The 22,492-nt window shown below is 40.5% G+C and overlaps 1 protein-coding gene across 1 annotated transcript in view; it reads left to right on the top strand.

Moving 5' to 3' along the window:
- Positions 1–775: 775 nt before the first annotated feature.
- Positions 776–22,492, top strand: part of p4ha3 (prolyl 4-hydroxylase, alpha polypeptide III) — an 82,554-nt gene continuing 60,837 nt past the window's right edge. The window contains exons 1-6 of the mRNA XM_034168351.1: positions 776–909; positions 1,035–1,258; positions 14,427–14,576; positions 14,657–14,708; positions 14,823–14,986; positions 16,008–16,184. Coding sequence (XP_034024242.1) covers positions 1,112–1,258; positions 14,427–14,576; positions 14,657–14,708; positions 14,823–14,986; positions 16,008–16,184 — 690 coding nt within the window. The 5' untranslated portion in view covers positions 776–909; positions 1,035–1,111. The remainder of the gene's footprint in view (positions 910–1,034; positions 1,259–14,426; positions 14,577–14,656; positions 14,709–14,822; positions 14,987–16,007; positions 16,185–22,492) is intronic.

Here is a 22,492-nt window from a genome sequence, read left to right as displayed (position 1 = left end):
TTAAAACCCAATATGATGTGTGTGCAAGTACCAAGCTAGTGAAGTGCATTAAAAGCATGTGATGTGACACGCGAGGCCTAACCCCAAGTAGCCGGCGGAAGGGAGAGGCATGGTGCAGGGAGCGGGCCGCACACATCGGCCCCTGTTAACATCAAAGCACCAGTGATGCACACCAAAATGTATGTCCCTTTTCTGTTCTTTATAAGTTAATAAAATATCAAATGACAATGATCTGTTTTAGCTGTTACATAAAACAAATAATGAATGTTTTTACATTCTTTCAGTGGAACGAATATTTAATTCGGTGAAAGCTGGAATGTTCCATTCAACTCTGCTTTGCCTCATTGAATGGAACATTCCAGCTTTCACCGAGTTAAATAGTTGTACCATTGAACTCATACACATTCATTATTTGTGTTCTATATCATAGCGATCCTGTAGCATTTCAAAACGACAACTTAGCATCTTGCATTCATGAATTCTCTCAGGCAGTAATGACTGACTATGTCGTGAGTTATGATTTTGCCTGCCATAGACCTACTAACATCCTGTAATTATAACTATTTCATAACTATGAATGCAAAATTTGACTTGGCATCTAAAAATGATAACATGGCATTTTGTAATTATGACTTTATATATGTCAGAATTATCATATTATAATTAGATTTCAGTCATTGATTTCTGTATTTTCATAGTAACAATGTCATGCATCAGTTTTTATTTTTTTTTATATCTGCATTATTTCCCACAGATTTTATGCCAGAATCTCTGACCTGCACAGCAACATTTACAAAGGCCCAGCAGTTGCCATAGCAAACCCTCTGGTTGCGTTCACTCTGATCAAACGGCTTCATTCTGAGTGGCACAATGTAATCTACAGCAGTGAAGCCACAGAGAATGCACAAGGTTGCCTCACTTTCTTTCAACTCATCTGGTGCAGATAACTGCTCCTTTGCATAAATTCCCTTGTGCTCTCTTTACCGTCATCACCAAATCCACCCCCAAGTCACATTTTGACCCTTTCTATCTAGCCCTCAAATCAGGTTTTGAGGACGAACAGGCTGAGCTGCCAAAACTGGAAGACCTTCAGGGAGCTGCTGTAGGACTGATGAGGCTCCAGGATGTGTACAACCTCCATGTGAGGGGTCTCGTAAATGGTCATTTCCAGAGGGTCACAAATGGAAAGTGTGTTGATATCTACATGCCATCGGTGTCCGTCAACCTCTCTGGTGATGATTGCTTTCTGGTTGGAAAGGTATGTTTTATATTATGTTATCAATGTAAAATCTAATGTTGGGCAGCATGGTGGCCAAGTAGTTAGTGTACTAGCTTTCAAAACAGAAGATTGCATCAGGAAAGGCACCCAGTGTAACACCCCGTCACACCTTTATGATTTAGCCAGCGTATATGCTGACCAACCATTTTAAAAACACTGGCATATGCAGACATACGTCTAATAAGTTATGGGTAAGTTTTGCATAAGTTAAGAGGACACTGAAGCACGCTGATATACGTCTTAATACAGCGAGTACATCAAAATATTTTGGGCATGCACAGTATTTTCGACGCATGCTTACATATGTCTCATACATACTGCATAAGCAGGCCATAAGTTGTAGGTAAGTTATGCGACTGTTAACACAAGTTTCTTGTAAGTTACTCATAAGTCAAAATTTGATCATTGATGCTGTCCATTGATTGCCTGAAAAACTGAAAGCTGCAGTCTTCATGTGAACAGATGGCAAATATTGAAACCATTCACAGACAGAGTTAATATAAAGTCTTAATCTTGCCTGTTTGTTTCAGTCAGATTCATCATCACAGCCTGACGAAAACGTATCCACATAAAATATCTTGATTTCGGAAATCGACATCTGAAAATACTTTAATTACTTGTCATGGCTGAAGAAACGTAGCATTTTTAAAGAAGTCTCTGTGTCTGTGTTTTTTTCTGCTCTTTGTGTGTTTCTCAACCTGAACTAGAGAACGCCGGCAGTTTGTGCCACAACAAGACAATTAACTTATTTTAATAGTTGAGAGAGTCACGGCGCCTAATTCATTCATGTTAGCGTTTATCACGATTAATTCCATGATCCACCAAGACAAAATTAAATAAAATTTTAAACATGTTAAATTACTCTTTGGCCTCTATGTGGAGGGGAGAGGCCGCACGACAGTGCACGCATGCTTGATGACGTGCTTGTCAACAGTGATGCCGGTAAATTAGAGTAACGCGTTACTAAGTAACGCCTAATTAAGATGCGCCTGGAAGCGCTGCGCGACGTCCCGCTCCGTGGGAAGTCCTTACAGCGACAGAAACACCCCATAATCTCTCATCAGCCGTTAAACTTTTCACCGAAAACCAGCTTAATTTCTCGAATAGCGTCCACTCGGATATTCCTCACAGGTCCAGAAAAAATTTTGATAAAGCAACGCGCGCCGTCTCGAGCAGCGTTTGAAACAAAGGAATTCAGCCGAGAGGGCGGGACCACATCTCACTCAAGGCCTGCCCACAGGGAAATTACGTCACCGACACGCGTGAAAAAACGCACGCATGCGCACGAGGGTTCAAGCATGATTGGTGTAATCGCACGTCATTCAAATCCATATAGTTTTTTTTTAAATAAAAAGGTAGGATACTTTTCTAATAGACCTCGTATATTGTCTTTTGTGCCAGTGACTTGTAACTGTGTGTCTTACACTGCACAACCTCAAGAGTACTGACTTCATTCCACCACACTCACATAGGCAGCAATAGCCAAACATCATTTACACCATTACTCCATTGGAGTTATGTTGTCAACAATCAAACCTGCCTCGTATGTTGTTGCTAACACACACGCACCCTCTCCATAATGTCACCACAATACAACCACCAGTAAACTCTAACAAATAACATGATAAATCACATTTATGTACAACTTTTGACTCTGTTTGACCAGGAGTTGGTGCACTCCCATTAAAGAGTCAGAGTCAAGTCCTCCCCTGACCACTATGATATAGCCTTGCTCAGAGTAGCAGTAAAAATCTGATTTATGTGCATATGTGACGTGAATCTCATTCCAAAACTTGCGTGCAAAGTGTTTTTCCCAAATCCATATAAATTGATCAGTTGCAGTATTTGTAATTTACACATAATGTTTCTCAGATAATTTAAAATTTAAATATAACTTTTTGCTGAAATCTCTATGAGGTTGATGTGCTTTTTATGACGTTAGTTATGGTTTTTATCGCCACTTCTTTCCAAGCTAACCTCAATTATTCGGCTGGGACCAGGAGCTCTTTGTGGTTTCATGTCTCGCTCCAGAAAAGTCTCACATATATGAGTTGTCAAAGATCAAATCACTGAACTTTCTGTTTGCAGACAACCTCAGCTGTGGCTGCCAAATGTTTTATGTCTTTTCCACTAATGCTACTATTTGAGTTTCTTAAGAGGTTTTGCTTTTATTTAGTTAAATATTTACATTGTAGTTTTTAATTTTGTCCTACATATGTTTGTTCCTTTCAGATGATTCTTTATTCTATTATTTTGGAGGGTCATTAAATACATACTTTTTTCATCAACAATAATGCATGTTAACTTAATTTTAGCGTTTTAGAACACTAATGTAATATTGTACCAATCTCATTTTTGTCATGAAAATAATGGTCATTAACGAAGATATTTCAACCCATCTTGTCTGATGAAATTCACATTGGACCAAAAGTACCACTTATATGCAGATGCCAGCAAAATGGATGAGGGGTACTGGTATGGGCTGCTTTTACTATGGATAAGCTAATTGGATCGTTTTGGATTGATGATGGACTTAAAATCAACTCTCAAACCTACTGCCAGTTTTAGAAGAAACTTTCTTCAAGCAATGATGTAGCATGATTCAAGTAGGCCACGATCTTTATACAGGACAATGCTCCAAGTACTCTGCTGCTTGGCTAGCTGGAAAAGGCCTCAAAGATGACACAGTGATGACATAGACCCCTTCCTAACATGACTTAAACCCTATTAAGACCTTGTGGGCTCATCTTCAAAGTGGGATTTACAGTGAGGGGAAAACAATACACTTCTTTGAACAACATTTGGGAGGCTGCAAGTTGCTGCTGCATGAAAAGCTGACCATCCACAGGCCAAAAAAACTCCATGGATGGAAGGCTCATAGCAGATATTGAAATAAAGCTAGCTATATTGGTCACTGAATATGTTTTGAATACCAGAAGTATTAATTTAGAGTTGTTTATTTATGTTACTTTTTAGTTCATTTTCTTGTATAATAATTCTGCACACTAATAGTCACTAATAGTCAATAATTGTGCAAACATATGAATTTCCCTGAGAAAGCCAAAACTCAATTTTCCTTTTTAAACATTCAGGTTTGAGGTTTATGAACATTTTGGATTGACTAAAAGCACTGTATTTGTTCAACAATAAAATTATTCATTCATTTTCTCTACCTACATTTTCCAGTTCAGAGTCATTGAGAGCTGGATCCTATGCCAGTGGTTATTAATTTATTTTATTTATATAGCGCCAAATCACAACAAAGATGCCTCAAGGCGCTTCACACAAGTAAGGTCTAACCTTACCAACCCCCAAAGCAAGCACACAGGCAACAGTGGTAAGGAAAAACTCCCTCTGAGGAAGAAACCTCAAGCAGACCAGACTCAAAGGGGTGACCCTCTGCTTGGGCCATGATACTGACACATAGGGTGAGAAGCAGGGTACACCCTGGATAGGTTGCCAATCAATCTCAGGGTCACACAGACACAATCACATGCACACAGTCACACCCACAGTCCATTTGCAGTCACCAAATCCTGTAAACGGCATGTCTTTGGAAGTGGAAGGAAGCTGCAGTACCTGGAGGAAACCCACACAAACATGCAAACTCCACACAGTGAGGCAACCGTGCTAATCTCTAAATCACCATGCTGCCTCAGTGAAATGAATCCTCAGGAACAAAACTTGCTGAATAGTTGTTCGGACAGTTTATATCTTCACTAGTATTTGTACTTCTGGTCAAGTTGATTATTTCTAAACAGTAGAAGGAATACTATGATTGAGTGCTAAATTCAGTTGAATTAAATTGAACATAAATCAAATGTCTTTTCCAAGTAAAATATTTTACAGCTGAATCATTTGAGTTTCTGAAATGGTTTAAGACAGTTAGCTTCCTCAAACTGTTTCAAGTCCTTTTTATGAGTTTTTGTTATTGTTGATCTGTGTGCCAAATAAATAAAATTCATTCATTCCTTAGCTTTTACAGCAAAATCACTTTCCTTTATTGCTTCCTGCTCATATTTCTACTGTATTTATCAACATGTATGCCTTAAAGTGAGGGTCTACATTCAAATTACCAGAGGGATTATGGACAGTTTTTGTCCTCACAGAAGTACAGTGGTGTTTAAGGGTCATTTCGGAAGTTAGTTCATTGCTTTTTGCTCAATACTCAGATGAGGCCGTGTATGGGAGCATGTACTGTTGTCATACATCAGCGCATCATTACATCCACCTCACTAAGGAACCTCGATGGCTCCTCAATGGCAAACACTTGGGTAGACAATTGGTCGGTCCACACCTCTCAGAAGTAGCCCTTTGTCTGTCGCAGCCAGGTGAAAAGTGCATGTCTCCTTGGCTAAACACAGAATTCAATTACTTTCTCTACCATTTGACTGACTGCTCCCCCCCCCCCCCCCCCCAACAAAAATGTAAACATGGCTGCTAAAATTCAATCAGTGAATAAAAGCTGTGTTGCATTACAGCCATAGACTTGGGTAATGGTGACATGATAGCAGGTCTGTTGTTGATATGACTTGCTGATTTAGTGCAATGTTCAATGAAGAAGACGATGGTTAAACATCATGTCCTGCTGCTGGTTTAGTTTAGCACCCCCCATTCCTTAACAGCACCCCTATAACACCCATATTACACAGGAGACTGTTCTATTACGATCCCCACCATCCAGAAAAAGTGCAAAAACATGATGAATACCCCTATTCCACAGAGCGCCATTCCTTCCTGTTTCATCCTAAATAGCAAATCAGGGTGCATTTTGAAGCATCACAGTAACTTTTTGATCCATCTTTTGTCAAACTTGAACAAACTTGGTATACACAGTAGTTACAGCAATCATCGGCACCAGCTTTGATATCAAGTGGGTTGCCAGGTATGCACTTTATAAGCCAGCCAATTGCCAGGTCTACACTTTATAAGCCAGCCTGATAGGAGGCATGTTGAATTAAGCCGTTTCATCCATTTTTGCAGTTTTTCTGGATCTGCTTTTGCTTAAAATTTTCCCTGATGAAATACAATCAAAGAAGTTGCAAGCTGTACTCACCAGGACTACCCCATTTAAAGATGTTTGGACATGATTGAAGCTGTTAAGACTATGAAGATCCAGATGTTACTACATAATGATGCGGATTTGGTGAATCGGGATGAAATTTTTGAACAGTTGAAAATTTCACCTCAATTTCAAAACTGGTGCCCATGATGGCCACAACTACTGCATATACCAAGTTTGTTCAAGATTGACAAAAGATAGAGCAAGACGTTACTGATGCTTGAAAATACACCACGATTTGCTACTCGGGATGAAACAGGAACTGCACTCTGTGGAATAGGGGTGTAACTGAATATGAATCTTGTGAAAAAGACTGATGAGCAAGAATTTGAAAATATGACTATCATGAATAGTCATATTCATGATAGTCATATCATGAATATATGAGGTCTGTCAATAAAGTATAGGTCCTTTTTATTTTTTCAAAAACTATATGGATTTCATTCATATGTTTTTACGTCAGACATGCTTGAACCCTCGTGCGCATGCGTGAGTTTTTCCACGCCTGTCGGTGACGTCATTCGCCTGTGAGCACTCCTTGTGGGAGTAGTCGTCCAGCCCCTCGTCGGAATTCCTTTGTCTGAGAAGTTGCTGAGAGACTGGCGCTTTGTTTGATCAAAATTTTTTCTAAACCTGTGAGACACATTGAAGTGGACACGGTTCGAAAAATTAAGATGGTTTTCGGTGAAAAGTTTAACGGCTGATGAGAGATTTTGAGGTGATACTGTCGCTTTAAGGACTTCCCACGGTGCGAGACATCGTGCAGCGTTCTCAGGCGCCGTCGTCAGCCTATTTCAAGCTGAAAACCTCCACATTTCAGGCTCTATTGATCCAGGACGTCGTGACAGAACAGAGAAGTTTCAGAAGAAGTCGGTTTCAGCATTTTATCCAGATATTCCACTGTTAAAGATTTTTTTAATGAAAGACGTGCAGACGGGTCCGTGCGTCGGGACGCAGCCAGCGCGGTGCGGCGGCACAGGAAAAACACCTCCGTGTTGATAACCATTTGTAAAATCCAGGCGGCTTTTGATGGCTTTCAGTGGAGTGAGTATATGAGAAATTGTTTAACAGCTGGACATGTTCCAACTTGTCCTTAAGGCTTCCAACGGAGGTGTTTTTCCTGTGGCGGAGCGTCGCGGCGGCTGCGAGCTGACGCTGCAATCCGCCCACACGTCTTTCATTAAAAAAATCTCCTTTAACAGTGGAATATCCGGATAAAATGCTGAAACCGACTTCTTCTGAAACTTCTCTGTTCTCTCAAGACGTCCTGGATCAATAGAGCCTGAAATGTGGAGGTTTTCAGCTTGAAACAGGCTGACGATGGCGCCTGGGAGTGCTGCGCGACATCCCGCTCCGTGGGAAGTCCTTAAAGCGACAGTATCACCTCAAAATCTCTCATCAGCCGTTAAAATTTTCACCGAAAACCAGCTTAATTTTTCGAACCGTGTCCACTTCGATGTGCCTCACAGGTTTAGAAAAAATTTTGATCAAACAAAGCGCCAGTCTCTCAGCAACTTCTCAGACAAAGGAATTCTGACGAGGGGCTAGACGACTCCTCCCACAAGGAGTGCTCACAGGCGAATGACGTCACCGACAGGCGTGGAAAAACTCACGCATGCGCACGAGGGTTCAAGCATGTCTGACGTAAAAACATATGAATGAAATCCATATAGTTTTTGAAAAAAATAAAAAGGATCTATACTTTATTGACAGCCCTCGTATGACTGTGGCTGTAATGCAACACAGCTTTTATTCACTGATGGGACACTGAAATTCCCAGTTAGTTATTTTAATAAAAAAAAAATGTAATAAATGTGTTCCCTGTTCAAATTAAATGGGGTTTAAACATTGATAGATATCATGTTCATTCCCTAACCTCTGAAAGGAAATAACCTAAAATGGGAAGCAGATTTTCTAAAATGTCTGTATCATTACATTTAGTAAAATTTGCTGATAAATTTTGAAGGTGTTACTGTGAAATCTGATTAATACACCATTTACTCAAAGCCATTTAGTTTGAAATCCAGTTAGACTGGATAACGTGGAATGCTTCCTTGCATACTTAGGAATTTGTTCCAAGTGAAGATGAATATACTGTTGTGTTAAAAATGTTTCCTCAATAAATTCCACTGTTTATCTGCGGTGGTGATGTGTAGGGGCAGGACACTGTGTGGGATGGAAAATGCATTATCTTACACAGCAAATGTGAAGAAGAAAGTAGCAGTATGTCACAATTTGTACTGAGATGCTGTGTTTGAGACCATCTGGAAACCAGAGATGCATTTAAACCAGCTGATTGTTCTGAGAAGCTCAAAGCTGATGAGTTATCAGATAATCAGTTTGTTTTTCCACAAGGAATTTCATTATAGTTTTGTCTGGGAAGCTCAAAATCAGCTAATAATTTTGTATTGGGGGGTCCTCTGATGAGTAAGCTTTTGACAGTTTTCTAGTTATTGGATGTAATATTTGTGAACTTGGTGAAAGCCCAAATTAAAGTAAATTGTGGGTCCTATTTTTCAAAGATAGGACTCACAAAGGTGTGTCTAGTACATTGCAAGTGTCATTGCTACTGTCCGATGCAGTGGTGGTTTTCATGCCCAGTGCCTATGATGTGTAAATCACATGTATATCAAGATACTTAAACTTCTCTCAATTCATGGAGGGTTCCAGCCAAGGTCCAGCACGCTGAGACTATACAATAAGCAAATGGGGGGGGGCAGAGACTAATAAGTGCCAATGCCACTGTCCTAGAATAGATGCAAAAAAATTCCAGAGGTCCCCAGGGATTAATCAGTGAGTTCCTCTGACAGTAAAAGAAGAAGAGACGTCATGGAAGACCAGACAAATCCATGGGAAGTACCATCTGTGGATAGAGGTGATGGCTGACATCAAGAAACCCTACCAACAGCTAGCAAAGGCTGGGCTGTAGAACAGCAGAAAGGCCATGATCTTTGCAGCACAAATGCAAGCCCTAAGCAGCAGGTCCATAGAGGCAGGGATCCATGAAATTAGACAGGACCCGAGGTACAGGCTGTGCAATGGGACAACATGAGAGGTAAATCCAAATAGTTGGGATAGTGTACAGGAACATCTTTTTCAAATATGGACTGGATGTACCGAAGTCCAAGTGAGGAATACCAGCAGAGACAGGCAGAGTAGTAGTGCTGTAGGACTTCAAGTTCCGGATAGACAGAGAGGTACTAGCCAATCAACCACACCTAGTGGTGGTTGAAAATTTGCAGAAAAGGACAATCTAAAGGCCCCTGATTCAGTCCCGGGTTTCGCCACCAGTTTGTAAGGTGGAGTTTCCCAGATTTTCCCGGGTTAATGTGTAAGTTGTGGGGAGCGAATTCAAAAGACTCAAAAAGTAACAGGAAACAGACTTCAATTTTAGATGTTGTATTGAAAGATGCCTTCACTAAACAGAGAGTTGCTACAACCAGCTTGCAAGCTGATCACACAGCACTCTGCCTGCCTCTTCTGCCTGTCCTATGTGATTGGATGATTGGTTTATTTTTAGTTAGAAGCAGGGGTTGCTTTGCTGGACTCTCGGGACATTTAACCAGATAAAAGTCTACCCTTCAGCTTCATCCCCTGGTGGACTTTTTGAAGACACTTTTTCTTCCATGTTGAAGACATGAGATGTTTTCTGCTAAGCAGCTGGGATTCCTGATTGTGGGACAGTTACAAAATATATATGTATATTTCTTAAAATATAGAAACACTAAACAGTTAAAACAGAAAAGCACTCCTGGGAAAAATTTTGGTAACACTTTACTTGAAGGTTCCGTCATAATCATGACACGACACTGTCATAACTGTTACATGACACAGTCATGTGTCAGAAATGTCATAAATGTTTATGACTGCTGTCATTAAGTGTCATTTGGTTTTCATCATGACAAATTGACATTTTTTGGGATTTCCTTATTATGACAACTTGACATTAATCAAAGTGACATGACCAGAAGTCATCTTTGTCATGATAACTTGACATTAACAAAATATGCATCTGTTTTTGTGTTTATGGCAAGATGACATGATGATTATTAGGTAGCACTTTATAATGACTACACCTTATTTAGTGTTAATTAAGAATGAATAAATATGTAATGAATTCACAAACAATTAAGAATGACTCATACTTAATAAGTAATTAAGTAGTAAGTCCCTTGGCTGCTCCATGGTTTGCCTTCGGTGTCGTCACAGCAAATCAGAGGTGCACCTGCATGTTGAATTGATACGTTTTACGTCAGATTCCCTTCTTGATGCAACTCCATATTACATGGAGTTGTGGCACAAATGGGGTTTGAACTGGGAACTTTCCACACTCAAACCAAGGGCATTAACCTCCAGCCTACTTAATAGTAATTAATACGTTTAATTAATGCTTTACCTCTCATGAATAGTCCCATGCATTATGTGTTTACTCATTGTTTTTCATACTTAATAAACATGTTGTGTGGGCCGCTGAAGAGGAGGTACTGCTGGCCCACCACCAGAAGGCGCCCTGCCTGAAGTGCGGGCTTCAGGCACGAGAGGGCGCTGCCGCCTCAGGAACAAGCCGTGGTGACAGCTATCACCCATCATCCGTGACAGCTGTCACTAATCATCACATCTGGTATAAAAGCAGGAAGACACCTCCACCAAACTGCCGAGATATCATCTTCATCTGGAGGTAATACTCTCAGCCTTTTGTGATTTATAAATCTGTTATTGTGAGTGTTTGCAGGAGAACCGGTCATTTTTGCGGAGGCTGTGCAAGACGGCGCTCCTTTTCATCTGAGACCGCTGCAACGTGTTGAGTGAGAGGTGGCATTCCCACCATTGTTACTGGGTGTTCACACACCCACCCTTTGACTGTCTTTTGCTTTCTGCCAGCAGTACCAGATCCGACACGCCGGGAAGGTGGCCACCTGGGGACTCCGGGACTTGGCAGCTCCAGTATTCCTCGGGTTCAGGTGGCGGTGGAAATCGTGTGGTTCCGGTTCGTTTCCAGACGGGCGTCTCCTATCGTTGAGCCTGCCCACACGACACCTTTATTAATTGACTGTTGCACATTCTGAATCTGCTGTGTTTGGTTGTGACATTCACAACAGTAAAGTGTTATAATTTGTCTCCTTCCATTGTCCGTTCATTTACGCCCCCTGTTGTGGGTCCGTGTCACTACACTTTCCCAACAAAACAATGAACTAACTATTTGTAAGTGCACTATCTATGCACTATTATGCCATGAGTTACTTTGTGTTCATGGCAAGTTGACATGATGATTATTATAATTACATGCACAAGGTTACAGACTAATTAGAATATCTTCATTACACTGCCATAACTGTGTCATGATTCATATTATGAGTCATGACACAGTTATTATAGGTTAACATAATATGTTAATGACAAATCAAAATGCCACTTTACTTGAGGTCAAAAAATATCTTTATTACATTGTTATAATGTTGTCATGACAGTCAGTTGACACTTCATAATATGTTAATGACAAATCAAAATTCTATCACTTCACTTGAGGTCAAAAAATATCTTTATTACATTGTCATAATGTTGTCATGACAGTCAGTTTATATGTTATGATATATTAATGACAAATCAAAATGCTGCCACTTTACTTGAGGTAGCCTCAGTTGGTAAAAATAAAAATAGACAGTACCATTTCTGAATTAAAGCATTCACCAGCTCTGCTAATTTAGGAGCTAACAGGCTAAGCTAACATTAGCCAAGCATTGGACCATCAGGAATGCAGTAACATCATGTTTTATTTTTAAATTCTCATCTCCCAATTGTCACAGCTTGACAGAAGCTGCTGGTCAAATTGGGTGTTTGTACATATCCGAAAATAAGGTTTTTCGGATTGATTGGGTCTGCGCTATCACCCCGGCCGTGGTATCACGCTCAGTCCAGGATTGTGGCCTAAACCCCGTGTGCTCTGTGCAGGTATGCCAGCTATTGCAGTCCGATCGATCAAACCATGTTGTTCAGTCCTCCCTTGGTTTGGTGTTGCTCTGAAAAGTCACTGGTAATAGGCTTCTCACAGCCTGGTGATGGGTGACTCATTCTACTACTGTTTTTCTATTTTTTTTCTGAACTTTTTTGACACAAGTCCAAAATGGCGCTTCCCCGGCCCGTACGTGACAGCACTGACCGCACTCAGGGTAAAAATGAATCGCGCATGTGCAATGCTGCTGTAGTTGACCCCACCCTGTTTTAGAAAGACAACAAATCAAATTTACATTAATTTCAACAAATGTGTTAACAGTAAATGGACGTGGAGCACAATGACATTCACAGTATTATCATTATTATTTGTATGAGGAGATATGAAGTGAGCAAAGTAGCAAGTTGGCCATGAGACATACTGCCCAACATGTGTTAGATGTGTCAATTCCAATATCAGACAATATCAGAAACAAAGAGCATGTTGTTAATCCTCCTGGTTCATATTGCAGATACTGCCCCTTACAAAGAACAAAATCGATATTTTCCTCACTTTGAAATGATTGAAAGTCACTCTGAAAACCAGGCCCGGGTCCCCAGAGACACAGCCCAGACGGAACTCCATCTTCTGAGAGACCCCGAACATGGACGACATATGGATTTTATACAAGACAATGTAGGCGGTACAGTGGGTGGGTTTTAGTCTCACAATCCTAATCTTACACAGACAGAGGGGAGCCCTCCCTTTATCTGAAACTTGCGCATGTGTAATGGAAGTGAAACTTAACTCTTCTGTTGAGACTTTGAACCAGGTTCCAGGCACTTCTAAACACAACAAAAGCAGATACTTGATAACTAACATAAAATAATAAAATAAGGAATTAGTACCGATATTATCTAACAATGTGAAGATGAAGGAAGCTGAAGGAAGAACTAGAAAAGCTGTGGAGGCTAAAGGCCACAGTGGTCCCAGTAGCAAAACCAGCTTTTTGGGCTGTGACCCCCATCTTGGACATGACATCAGCAGAAGATTCAGAAGTCCAGGAACAGTGCAATGCAGTCCTAGGAACTGGTTCTGGGTGAGGACCTGAATGCAAAGATGTGTCCTTATACTCCATCATTATCTTTCTCTGTGCAGCTGTCCACCATTCTACACTCTAAAAAAGGAACTACTGTCTCATAGATTTTCTTGCATAGATTTTCTTGTTATTTCAACTTTCAACTGAGTTAATGCCACATGCTGTCTCTAGTTAAGTTGAAATAACTTTAGTTAAGTTGAAATAACTTTTAAAAAGCTATGCAAATTGTTACATCACTTTTTATTGTTGAGACAGCAATTCATTTTTTAGAGTTTATCTCCTCTGTTTCCATATCCTTTCAAAGGCAGTCATGCATGGTGAAGGATATAGTAAGTAAGCAATATGTCTGAGCCAGCAGTCAGCCCCATGGTAGGTCAGATTACACTGGAAATATGTGCAATCGGATTACAGTTAAATTGTCATGGATTACTTGATTCTTCAATATGGCAATTTTAATGTTGTGAAACCTTATTAAACAATGTGACAGTGTTGTTTTGCACCATCAAATTAACACTGCAATGAGTGCAGAAGTTATATAATGCAAATTAATTCTATTCCTTTTTATCAACTTGCTTTAACGCTCCTGTATAGTTGATTTGACACCACATTGAAAATGACTTTATGTGCACAGTGTTCATTTAGCACTGCAGAATTCATGTTGGAATAAGAGCATGTTACCTCAGACTTTCTCTCGTATTGGCTCAGATTTAAAGAGCCTTGCCCAGTTTTAAAGTTCCCAGATCAGCTCTTAATACTTTTGTTATGATTCTTCTCCAATAAAATTTGCTCATATTTCCTCAAAGAGTCGTAAATGAGCCTTAAAATCATGCACAGCAGGTTGTCATCTGAGATTCTTTTTAAACGGTGCTCCAAAAAAGGTAAGAAAACACTCATCTGGTTCTGGGGACCAGCGCTTGATAAAATACGATCTTTACCTGGGGGACTCATATAAACAGGTCAGAGTCAGATATTAGTAACGAGTAGATGGATATTAAGGGCAAACCCCATTATTAATGACGAAGATTACAGAATAGTGAGATAGATGTTATTTTTGCAGGTGGCTTATGAGCAGAAGGACTATTACCACTCAGTGCAGTGGTTGGAGGAGTCGGTGCGTCTCTTCAGGGTCACAGGAGGGGAATGGAGCCCTGAGAATGAAGGAACTTTAGAGGATGCTCTGGATTACCTGGCCTTCTCTCACTATAAAGTAGGTGCAGAGACAACATTTCAAACACACATGAGATGATGGATGGATTAAGCTGCTGTAAAGTCCTGCCATTGTTTCAGACAGGAAACATCTCCTATGCTCTGAGCCTGTCTCAGGAGTTACTGCATTATGGTAACTTTTCACTTAAACTCAGTCCACAATTTGTTTTGCACAGAATAGTCCTACTTCTATAATTGGAGAAGCATGCTCTGCAATGTGGCATGATATCAATTTGTTTATTCTCAGATCCAGTGAATGGAAGAGTTTTAGAGAATGTTGAAAAATATGAGAAGCTGCTGGTTAAAACCACACACATACCGACCAGAGGTGGTGGGTTAAAGAGACCCACCTCCAGCTACCTCAGGACCAGGGACACTTATGAGAGACTCTGTCAGACCCAAGGATCTCAGGTATTCATCACATTTAGTCATTCTGAACTCACACTGTGTGTCAGCATCATCGGTTCATCCGTCTGTTTTCGCTTCTTAGCGTGATATCTCAAGAACTAGAGCAATTACATTCTTATTTAGCATAAGGGTGTGCTTGGGTGATCCCCACACCCCAGTCGATTACAGTGATCTTGGGTCAATTTCAAGGTCACAGTGACATATTCAAGATATTGTCATTACCACCCTCATTAGTGTGATATCTCAAGAACCAGTTGACCAGTTTCTCTCATATTTAGCAAAGGGGTGTACAAGTACTTGGGTGATCCCGCGACACTTTGTATTACTGATTTGTGGGGACTGGGGGATACGTCATCTCCTGATGACTCTTGTTATTTTTGCCATCATGCCACCATGATGTTGTGAAGAGGACTTGCTGAAGTTAAAACCGAGCATCAGAATGGGGAAGAAAGGGGACTTAAGTAACTTTGAACGGGGCATGGTTGTTGGTGCCAGACGGGCTGGTCTAAGTATTTCAGATCCCAGTAGATCTTCTGATCTACTGGGATTTTCACACACAACCATCTCTAGGATTTACAGAAAATGGCCTGAAAAAGAGAAGAATATCCAGTGAGTGGCAGTTGTGTGGATGACAATGCCTTGTTGATGTCAGAGGGTAATGGACAGACTGGTTGAATGAGCGACTGCAATGTGGACCAACACTGAGAAAGGTAGTTCTGAAAAAAACGGGGTGGGTGGGGTGAGGGGGGCAGTTTCAACCTGGTACTAGCAAGGTGAACATAATAAAGTGGCCCGTGAATGTATACCAAAAAGAATCACCACCCAGAATTCAATATCTATTAAAAATTCAATATCCATTAATTATCCATATTCACTGGCATATTTTACTCTTGCGTTAGACACTTTAGTTATTTTATATTTAAGGTTATGCTGGGTAAGGACAATGATTAATCTAATTGTTTAGGACTAAAAATCTTTTTGCTTTGATGTTATTAATGGAATAGATGCCTGTTTTTCCTAACAGCCAATGCATTTTGAAAACCCCAGACTATTCTGCGACTACTTCACTAATGGCAGTCCTGGCTTCCTCCTGATGCCAGTAAGAAGGGAAGTGCTGAGCCGTCAGCCATATGTGGTTCTGTACCACGACTTCGTTACTGATACTGAGGCAGAGGAACTGAAAAGACTCGCCCAGCCACGAGTAAGTCACTGCAGTTTTCAACTACAATTGAAAGAAAAACCTTCTGCTTCTGTAACTTTCATCTAACTATATTTTAGTAATGTGTAATACAGGTATTAATGTAGTTGGTACGTTAAAAGGAGCTGTGGCATGGAGAATGACTGGCAGTAGCAGATTATTATTCCCCACTCTTGGATTGAATTATTCTCCCATCGACACCACAGAGGAGCACTGAAAGAATTAAGGAATGTGAATAGCAGTAGGATGAACTCATGTGCAAAGTCTGTATCTGACTCTTCTGCATGAAGATGTTGGCAGTCTATAGTGGAACTTTTGAACTGCCAAACCTGTTTGCAGGATATGGGACCGTGTTGTGGTGAGTTTGTAGGTGTGAATTTGGGAATATTTTATTTCAGTGACTGATCTGGAATCAGTATAATCTCTGAGTCACCAAATGGAGTCCATTTTATTGGCACTCTCACTTGCTGGTTGTCTTTTCAACCATCTGTCTTTGTGAAACGGGACTGTATGTGGCATTTAGCAGCATCTTTTCAGTCATTGTATGTTCAGAACATTCTTGGTTGTGCTTTTTCAAAGCAGATTAGTTTGTCTTGAGAATTTTTCCTGTAATCAAAAATTAACTGAGAGAGGTTGCCCTTTCCGCTCTTACCAGTGTGCTTACTGATGAGGTGGGTAAGGCTTCTATCTTACTGGGTGCAACTGGAGATGCAAATTAATGACTAAACACACAAATGAGAGACAAATTCTCAGCTGGTATCTCACTTGCAGCAAATATGTGTGCATGCATATCGCATGAGTGCTGCTCAAATGTTGTTCGGCATTCTCATGAATGTTGAGTGCAGCTGTCGCAGATGCAAGGATCTGCAGATCTGTGCATGAATGTCAAGTGGCACTCTCGCGGATGTCTAATGCAACTCGCGGCTGAAATGATGACACGTTTGTACACAATGTATTCAGCTGGTATTATCCTGCTATCATCCTGCCATTATCTATGTGAATAGAGGCTGTAGAAATTCCCCTGAATGTACCTAGTAAGGAACAGCCCTGTAAATAATAATAAAATAAAATTAATAATGAAATTAAAATAAGTAAAAAATAACAAATAATCACAACAAAGCTTAGCGTGGCTCCACTGAGGAGAAAAGAAACTAAAAGAAGAAAACTGTGAACAGGCAATCACCCACTTGTAAAATGATTTCCTATAGGATGAAATATGTAATGTCCAGCTGTTCACACCATCAAAGAGCTCCTGGCTGACACTGTCATGCACGGATGACATGTGGCCCCCAGCCAGAGCGGAGGATGAAATATGTCATGTCTAGTGGTCTGTGCCCTCGAAGAGCTCCTGGCTGGTACCGTCATGTATCATGTCCTCCTCAGTTCTCGGGTACACAGGAAATTTTGCTGAGTAAAATTTACTCTGCTGGGATAACATTTTGTCCCAGTCTAAATGGAGTAAATGTACTCTGCCACAGGGCTAAATCAACTCAACATAGTGTAAAATCAACTCTTATTGGAGTAAAAACCCTTGCATTGACTAGACAGTGTCACTGACTGAACGGTCCGCCCTAAAACTCGGTCAGCTGCTTCCTTCAGTGCACATGCGTCATCAGCCGTGAGTCACCGATTAATACCTCGTTTCTGCTTAAAACTGCACTCCAGTCATCATCTGTCTCAGCGACCAACCTGGTCTCACAGCAAGTCATGATTCAGCAGCACGAAATACACAATCTATTGGTTTGTGATATTGTGACGAAAAGCACCTCATTTTGGTCACGGCAGTACAAATTCATTCCAATACATTCCGTGATGGCTGCACGAAATAAAAGTGAAGCGGGGGGGTGGTTATGGTTAGGATTGGGGGAAGGATTAGGGTTAGGTTATGGTTATGGTTAGGGTTGGGGGTGAGAGTAGGGTTAGTAATAGTGAGTTAAAAAAAACCCTGTCATGAAAATTTGACTAATTTTGTGACGGGCACAAAAAAAAAAGTGACACTGGGCTGCAGTGACAGATATCTGAAGCTTTTGTACATTTCCACATAAATTCAGCATTATTTCATAATAAAAGACAAAGGAAGCGATCAGTGCACCATAGCTACATGGCTGCTAGCGGATGCATTCACTGGCCGTCCGTCATTTCAAGGCGTCACAGATTAAGGCCCCATTCCTTCTTGAAACGGCCTTGTTTCTGCATATAGGTAACTTTAGAATGATTTCAGAGGTTTGACCTTGTTATCTGATGGTTAATAATCCCATTAATCCATTTGATCACTTTGAGTGAAGACAGTCTGTCCACAGAGCATCTGAGCTCCAAAATGACTCATGTGGAGTGGAGGCAGAGCGGGGGGGGGGGAGACCATTCAGCCAATTACACCGGTAGAGCTGATTTCACTCCACTATAGAGTGTTTTTTACCTTATTTAGACTGGAATCAAATGTTATCCCAGCAGAGGAAATTTTACTCAGCAAAATTTACAGTGTATGATTAGTATTGTCCACCATTGTGCTGAAGCCCACATGTGTATGTGTGTGCTGACAATGCATTCTGGTGCCACGGCCACCAGAATGAAACTTTTTCCCATTGTGGTCCTGATTTAGAAGAAAAAAGATAATCCCAGCTAGGGCTGAAAGGATTCCTTGAATAATTCAAATAATTTGATTGCTTAATGCTTTGAGGCAAAATTCTCTGCCTCGAGGCTTCGTTTAAATCACTACTATGTGCACGATACATGCACAGCGCGCCATAAAGCATATGCGAAGCGCGGAATGCAAAATGGAGACAGACTGAGACAAAAACTGTGAGTGACAGGGAACACAAAATAATCCATGGAGAAAATGTCAGAAACTGTCGAAAGTGTGTGACCATTATCAGTTAAACCAAAAGTAAAACACAGTACTGCAAAATGGAATTAGCTTTCCATAACAGCACTTCTTCCATGCTACAGCACCTGAGCTAAAAACATCCACTGTATGCATCGAGCCTGCCAAGCTGACCCAACAGGTAATGTTAATATCACGTTCACGAAAGTATGAATTTAGATCAGTGATTGCAAGCGGGATGGGTGTCATTAAGAATCTATAAATTATTTGTTATTCAGTTCAAATTGTGCTGGAGCTAGCTGGTGGTCAGAGATAGGTCTGACTGCTTGCCATGACGAAAACACGTTTGTTTTTGTCTCACGAACACTCTGCTGAGGAAACGAGTAAAGTAAGTACTTTTATGCATTTTTTTTGTGGTTTCCTGAGGCATTTCGTAAATGCAGAAATGTGCTGACACCTCAAAACATGCTCTTGTGACATAAACCAAATGTACCCTCTCTTCTTCTGTGGCGTTTAATGGCAGCTGGCATCCTTATTGTTACATTGCTGCCACTTTCTGCGTCAGTCCAGTATAGCAGTACTAAATCCTCTCAAGTCCAGAGTCTTTTAAGTATTTAAAAAGCCAACACTTCCCCCTCCCACTTTAATTTAATCTTTATTTCACCAGGTTAGTCCCATTGAGATCAAGATCTCTTTTACAAGAGAAACCTGGACAATGATAAAGCTTCCAATTCACCTGACATGCTCATCCTATGTCTAAAATACTTCAATCAGAAACTTTTTTCAGGCCTATTCAGGCCTAAAATGGCAATATGTTTTAAGTTTTTTGGTCATCTTTTTGTCACCTTTATTTGGGGCACAAAGTGGGACATCTGGTCACCCTACTTTCCAGTAGTATCCAAAGATCCTCCAAAGAGACTTTGTACCAAATATATTTAGTCATCACCTTAGGTCATTCATTGGTTAGTATCCAAATCTTGAAACCATAGTATTTTTTTAATTGAACAGTAAAGGAGCCAGAACACAGTGACATCAGTATTTACTGGCAAAAGTCAGAGACTCTGCCCCCCCACAGCCCTAACAGAATGGCACTAATCTGTTAACTCTCCAGAATTCCTTTAACTGGCATGTGCTTTCTCAATACCACAACAACAAAGAGAGTGACAGATGCAACTCTGACTGGTTGATATTATCTTCACACCTCAAAATGCCCATGACAAATAAACATGGTAAATCTAACAGTGATATTTTCTGCTGCATAAATAGCAACCCTGGACAAAAACATTGTGGCAATGTCTGTTGGCCTCATCAGACAGTGACCTCCAATGTGCACTCCAAAGTGTGAAGTGAATGGGATGAGGATCAGTACCTTCAAATCTGAGATCATGGTCTTCTGTGGGAAAGAGTGGATTGCCCCCTTTGGGTCAGGAGAGAGTTATTACACCATTTCAGAGTTCTTGTACCTCAGGGTCTTCTTCACACGTTGGGGTAAGATGGGATGGACAATGTGTGGGAAAGAAGTGGATGCTACACTGACCTAAAATGGTAAAATAGGAGCTGAGTCAGAAGGTGAGATTCTCGATTTACCAGTCAGTTCACACTCCTGTCATCACTTATGGTCAGGAGCTTTAAAAAGTGACTGAAAGAACAAGACTGGGATACATGCAGAGGAAATAAGGTTCCTCCATCAGGTATCTAGGATTACACTCCAGGAGAGGTTGAAAAGTTTGAAGATCTGGGAGGGACTCAGAGTAGAGTCATGGCTCTTCTGCATCAAAAGGAGCCAGCTGAGGTGTTTTGGGCAGCTGGTAAGCGGAACCCCTAGTACATGCTGGAGGGATTACAGCTGCCAGCTGGCCTGGGCATGCCTAAAGAACTGTCAAGAGGAGTTAGAGAGCCTGGCCAAGGATAGAGAATTGTTGCATGAACTACTTTGTTTGCTGCCACTGTGAACCAAACCCACATAAGTGTCAGAAAATGAATGGATCAATGAATAAATACTCATGTTTGCTTGGACACATCCGAAGTGGATTTGCACACCTTTACACAACTTGCCAACTTGTTTTTACACCCACTCTTCCCGATTCAAATCCCACCCCTGCCACATTTCTACATGCGGTGTTGCATCAGGAAGGACATCCGGTGTAAAACTTGTGCCAAATCAACATACAGGTCCACCTTAGATCTGCTGTGTGGACCCCGAGTGAAAAAACAAGGGAGCAGCCGAAGGGGCTTACTTATTACATCAAGATAGGGCCAAATGTGTTCAACACACAGCATCCTAAATCAGACTTGTTGTGCTCTCAAATGGAACCTATAAGGAGGCAAAGGGTTAACTGACAATGAAACCAACTTATTGACTCATCTTGTCAAAAAGACAGTCCAAAATGCACACATTTGTACAATATGTACAATATTTGTACATATGGTAAATTTGTTGTCAATCAGGTGTTTGGTGGCTTCTGTCAATGAGAATTAAGTGGATCAACACTAATCAAAAAAGCATTTCTTTAGAAACACAGCTGTGATTTCTCTAATGCAGTAAATCTGTCATGAATCCATCTGCCATCTGTTTCTTTTGAACATTCTGTCCTTACCGTGCCTTGCTCAATTTCTTGTCTCCTTACTTGGATTCATAAGCTCAATCATTCACGCAAGCTATGCATGTCTCCAGCCATGGACATGGTTCAAATCCATGAAGAACTTCCTCACTTCTTTGCTGGATTGTTGTTGACTATATTCTGCCAGTTTGTACAGTGCATCCAGGAAGTATTCACAGTGCTTCACATGTTCCACATTTTGTTAAGTTACAGCTTTATTCCAAAATGGATGAAATAATTTTTTTTCCTCAAAATTCTACACAAAACACTCCATAATGACAATGTGAATAATTATGTTTTTGTTTTTTGTTTTTTGAGATTTTGCTAATTTATTAAAAATAATAATAAAAAAAAACTTTTAAAAAAACTACCCCAGGTGGACTTCAATTAAGCTGTAAAAGCATCTCAAGGACGATCAGTGGAAACAGGATAAACCTGAGCTCAATTTTGAGTTCCATGGAAAAGGCTGTGAATAGTTACATACATATGATTTCGTAGCTATTTTATTTTTTACTAAATTAGCAAAAATTTCAACAACAACAACATGTTGTCATTATGGGGTGTTGTGAGTAGAATTTTTGAGGGGAAAAATTATTTACTCCATTTTGGAATACGGCTATAACAGAACAATATGTGGAAAAAATGAAGCACCGTGAATACTTTCCAAGTACACTGTATATTTCATCACCTCAGCTTCAGCTGTTTGGACGCCATTCTTTGGCTACTCATGACACCTACTGAGAGTTGTGGATTTTTGTCCAAAAACGTGACATTCATGTCAGTGTGATAGTCAAAAGCAAATCTTGTTGCTTGAAATACAAAATGAATTTGAAACCAAGTGACATTGTACTGTCAAATCAAGGGTTTAAAACACTTTCCTGAGAGTGATT

Source organism: Thalassophryne amazonica, chromosome 4 (genome assembly GCF_902500255.1).
Source record: "Thalassophryne amazonica chromosome 4, fThaAma1.1, whole genome shotgun sequence".
NCBI lineage: Eukaryota > Metazoa > Chordata > Actinopteri > Batrachoidiformes > Batrachoididae > Thalassophryne > Thalassophryne amazonica.
Note: the sequence above shows the minus strand (reverse complement) of the source record. Positions and strands in the feature narration are given on the sequence as shown.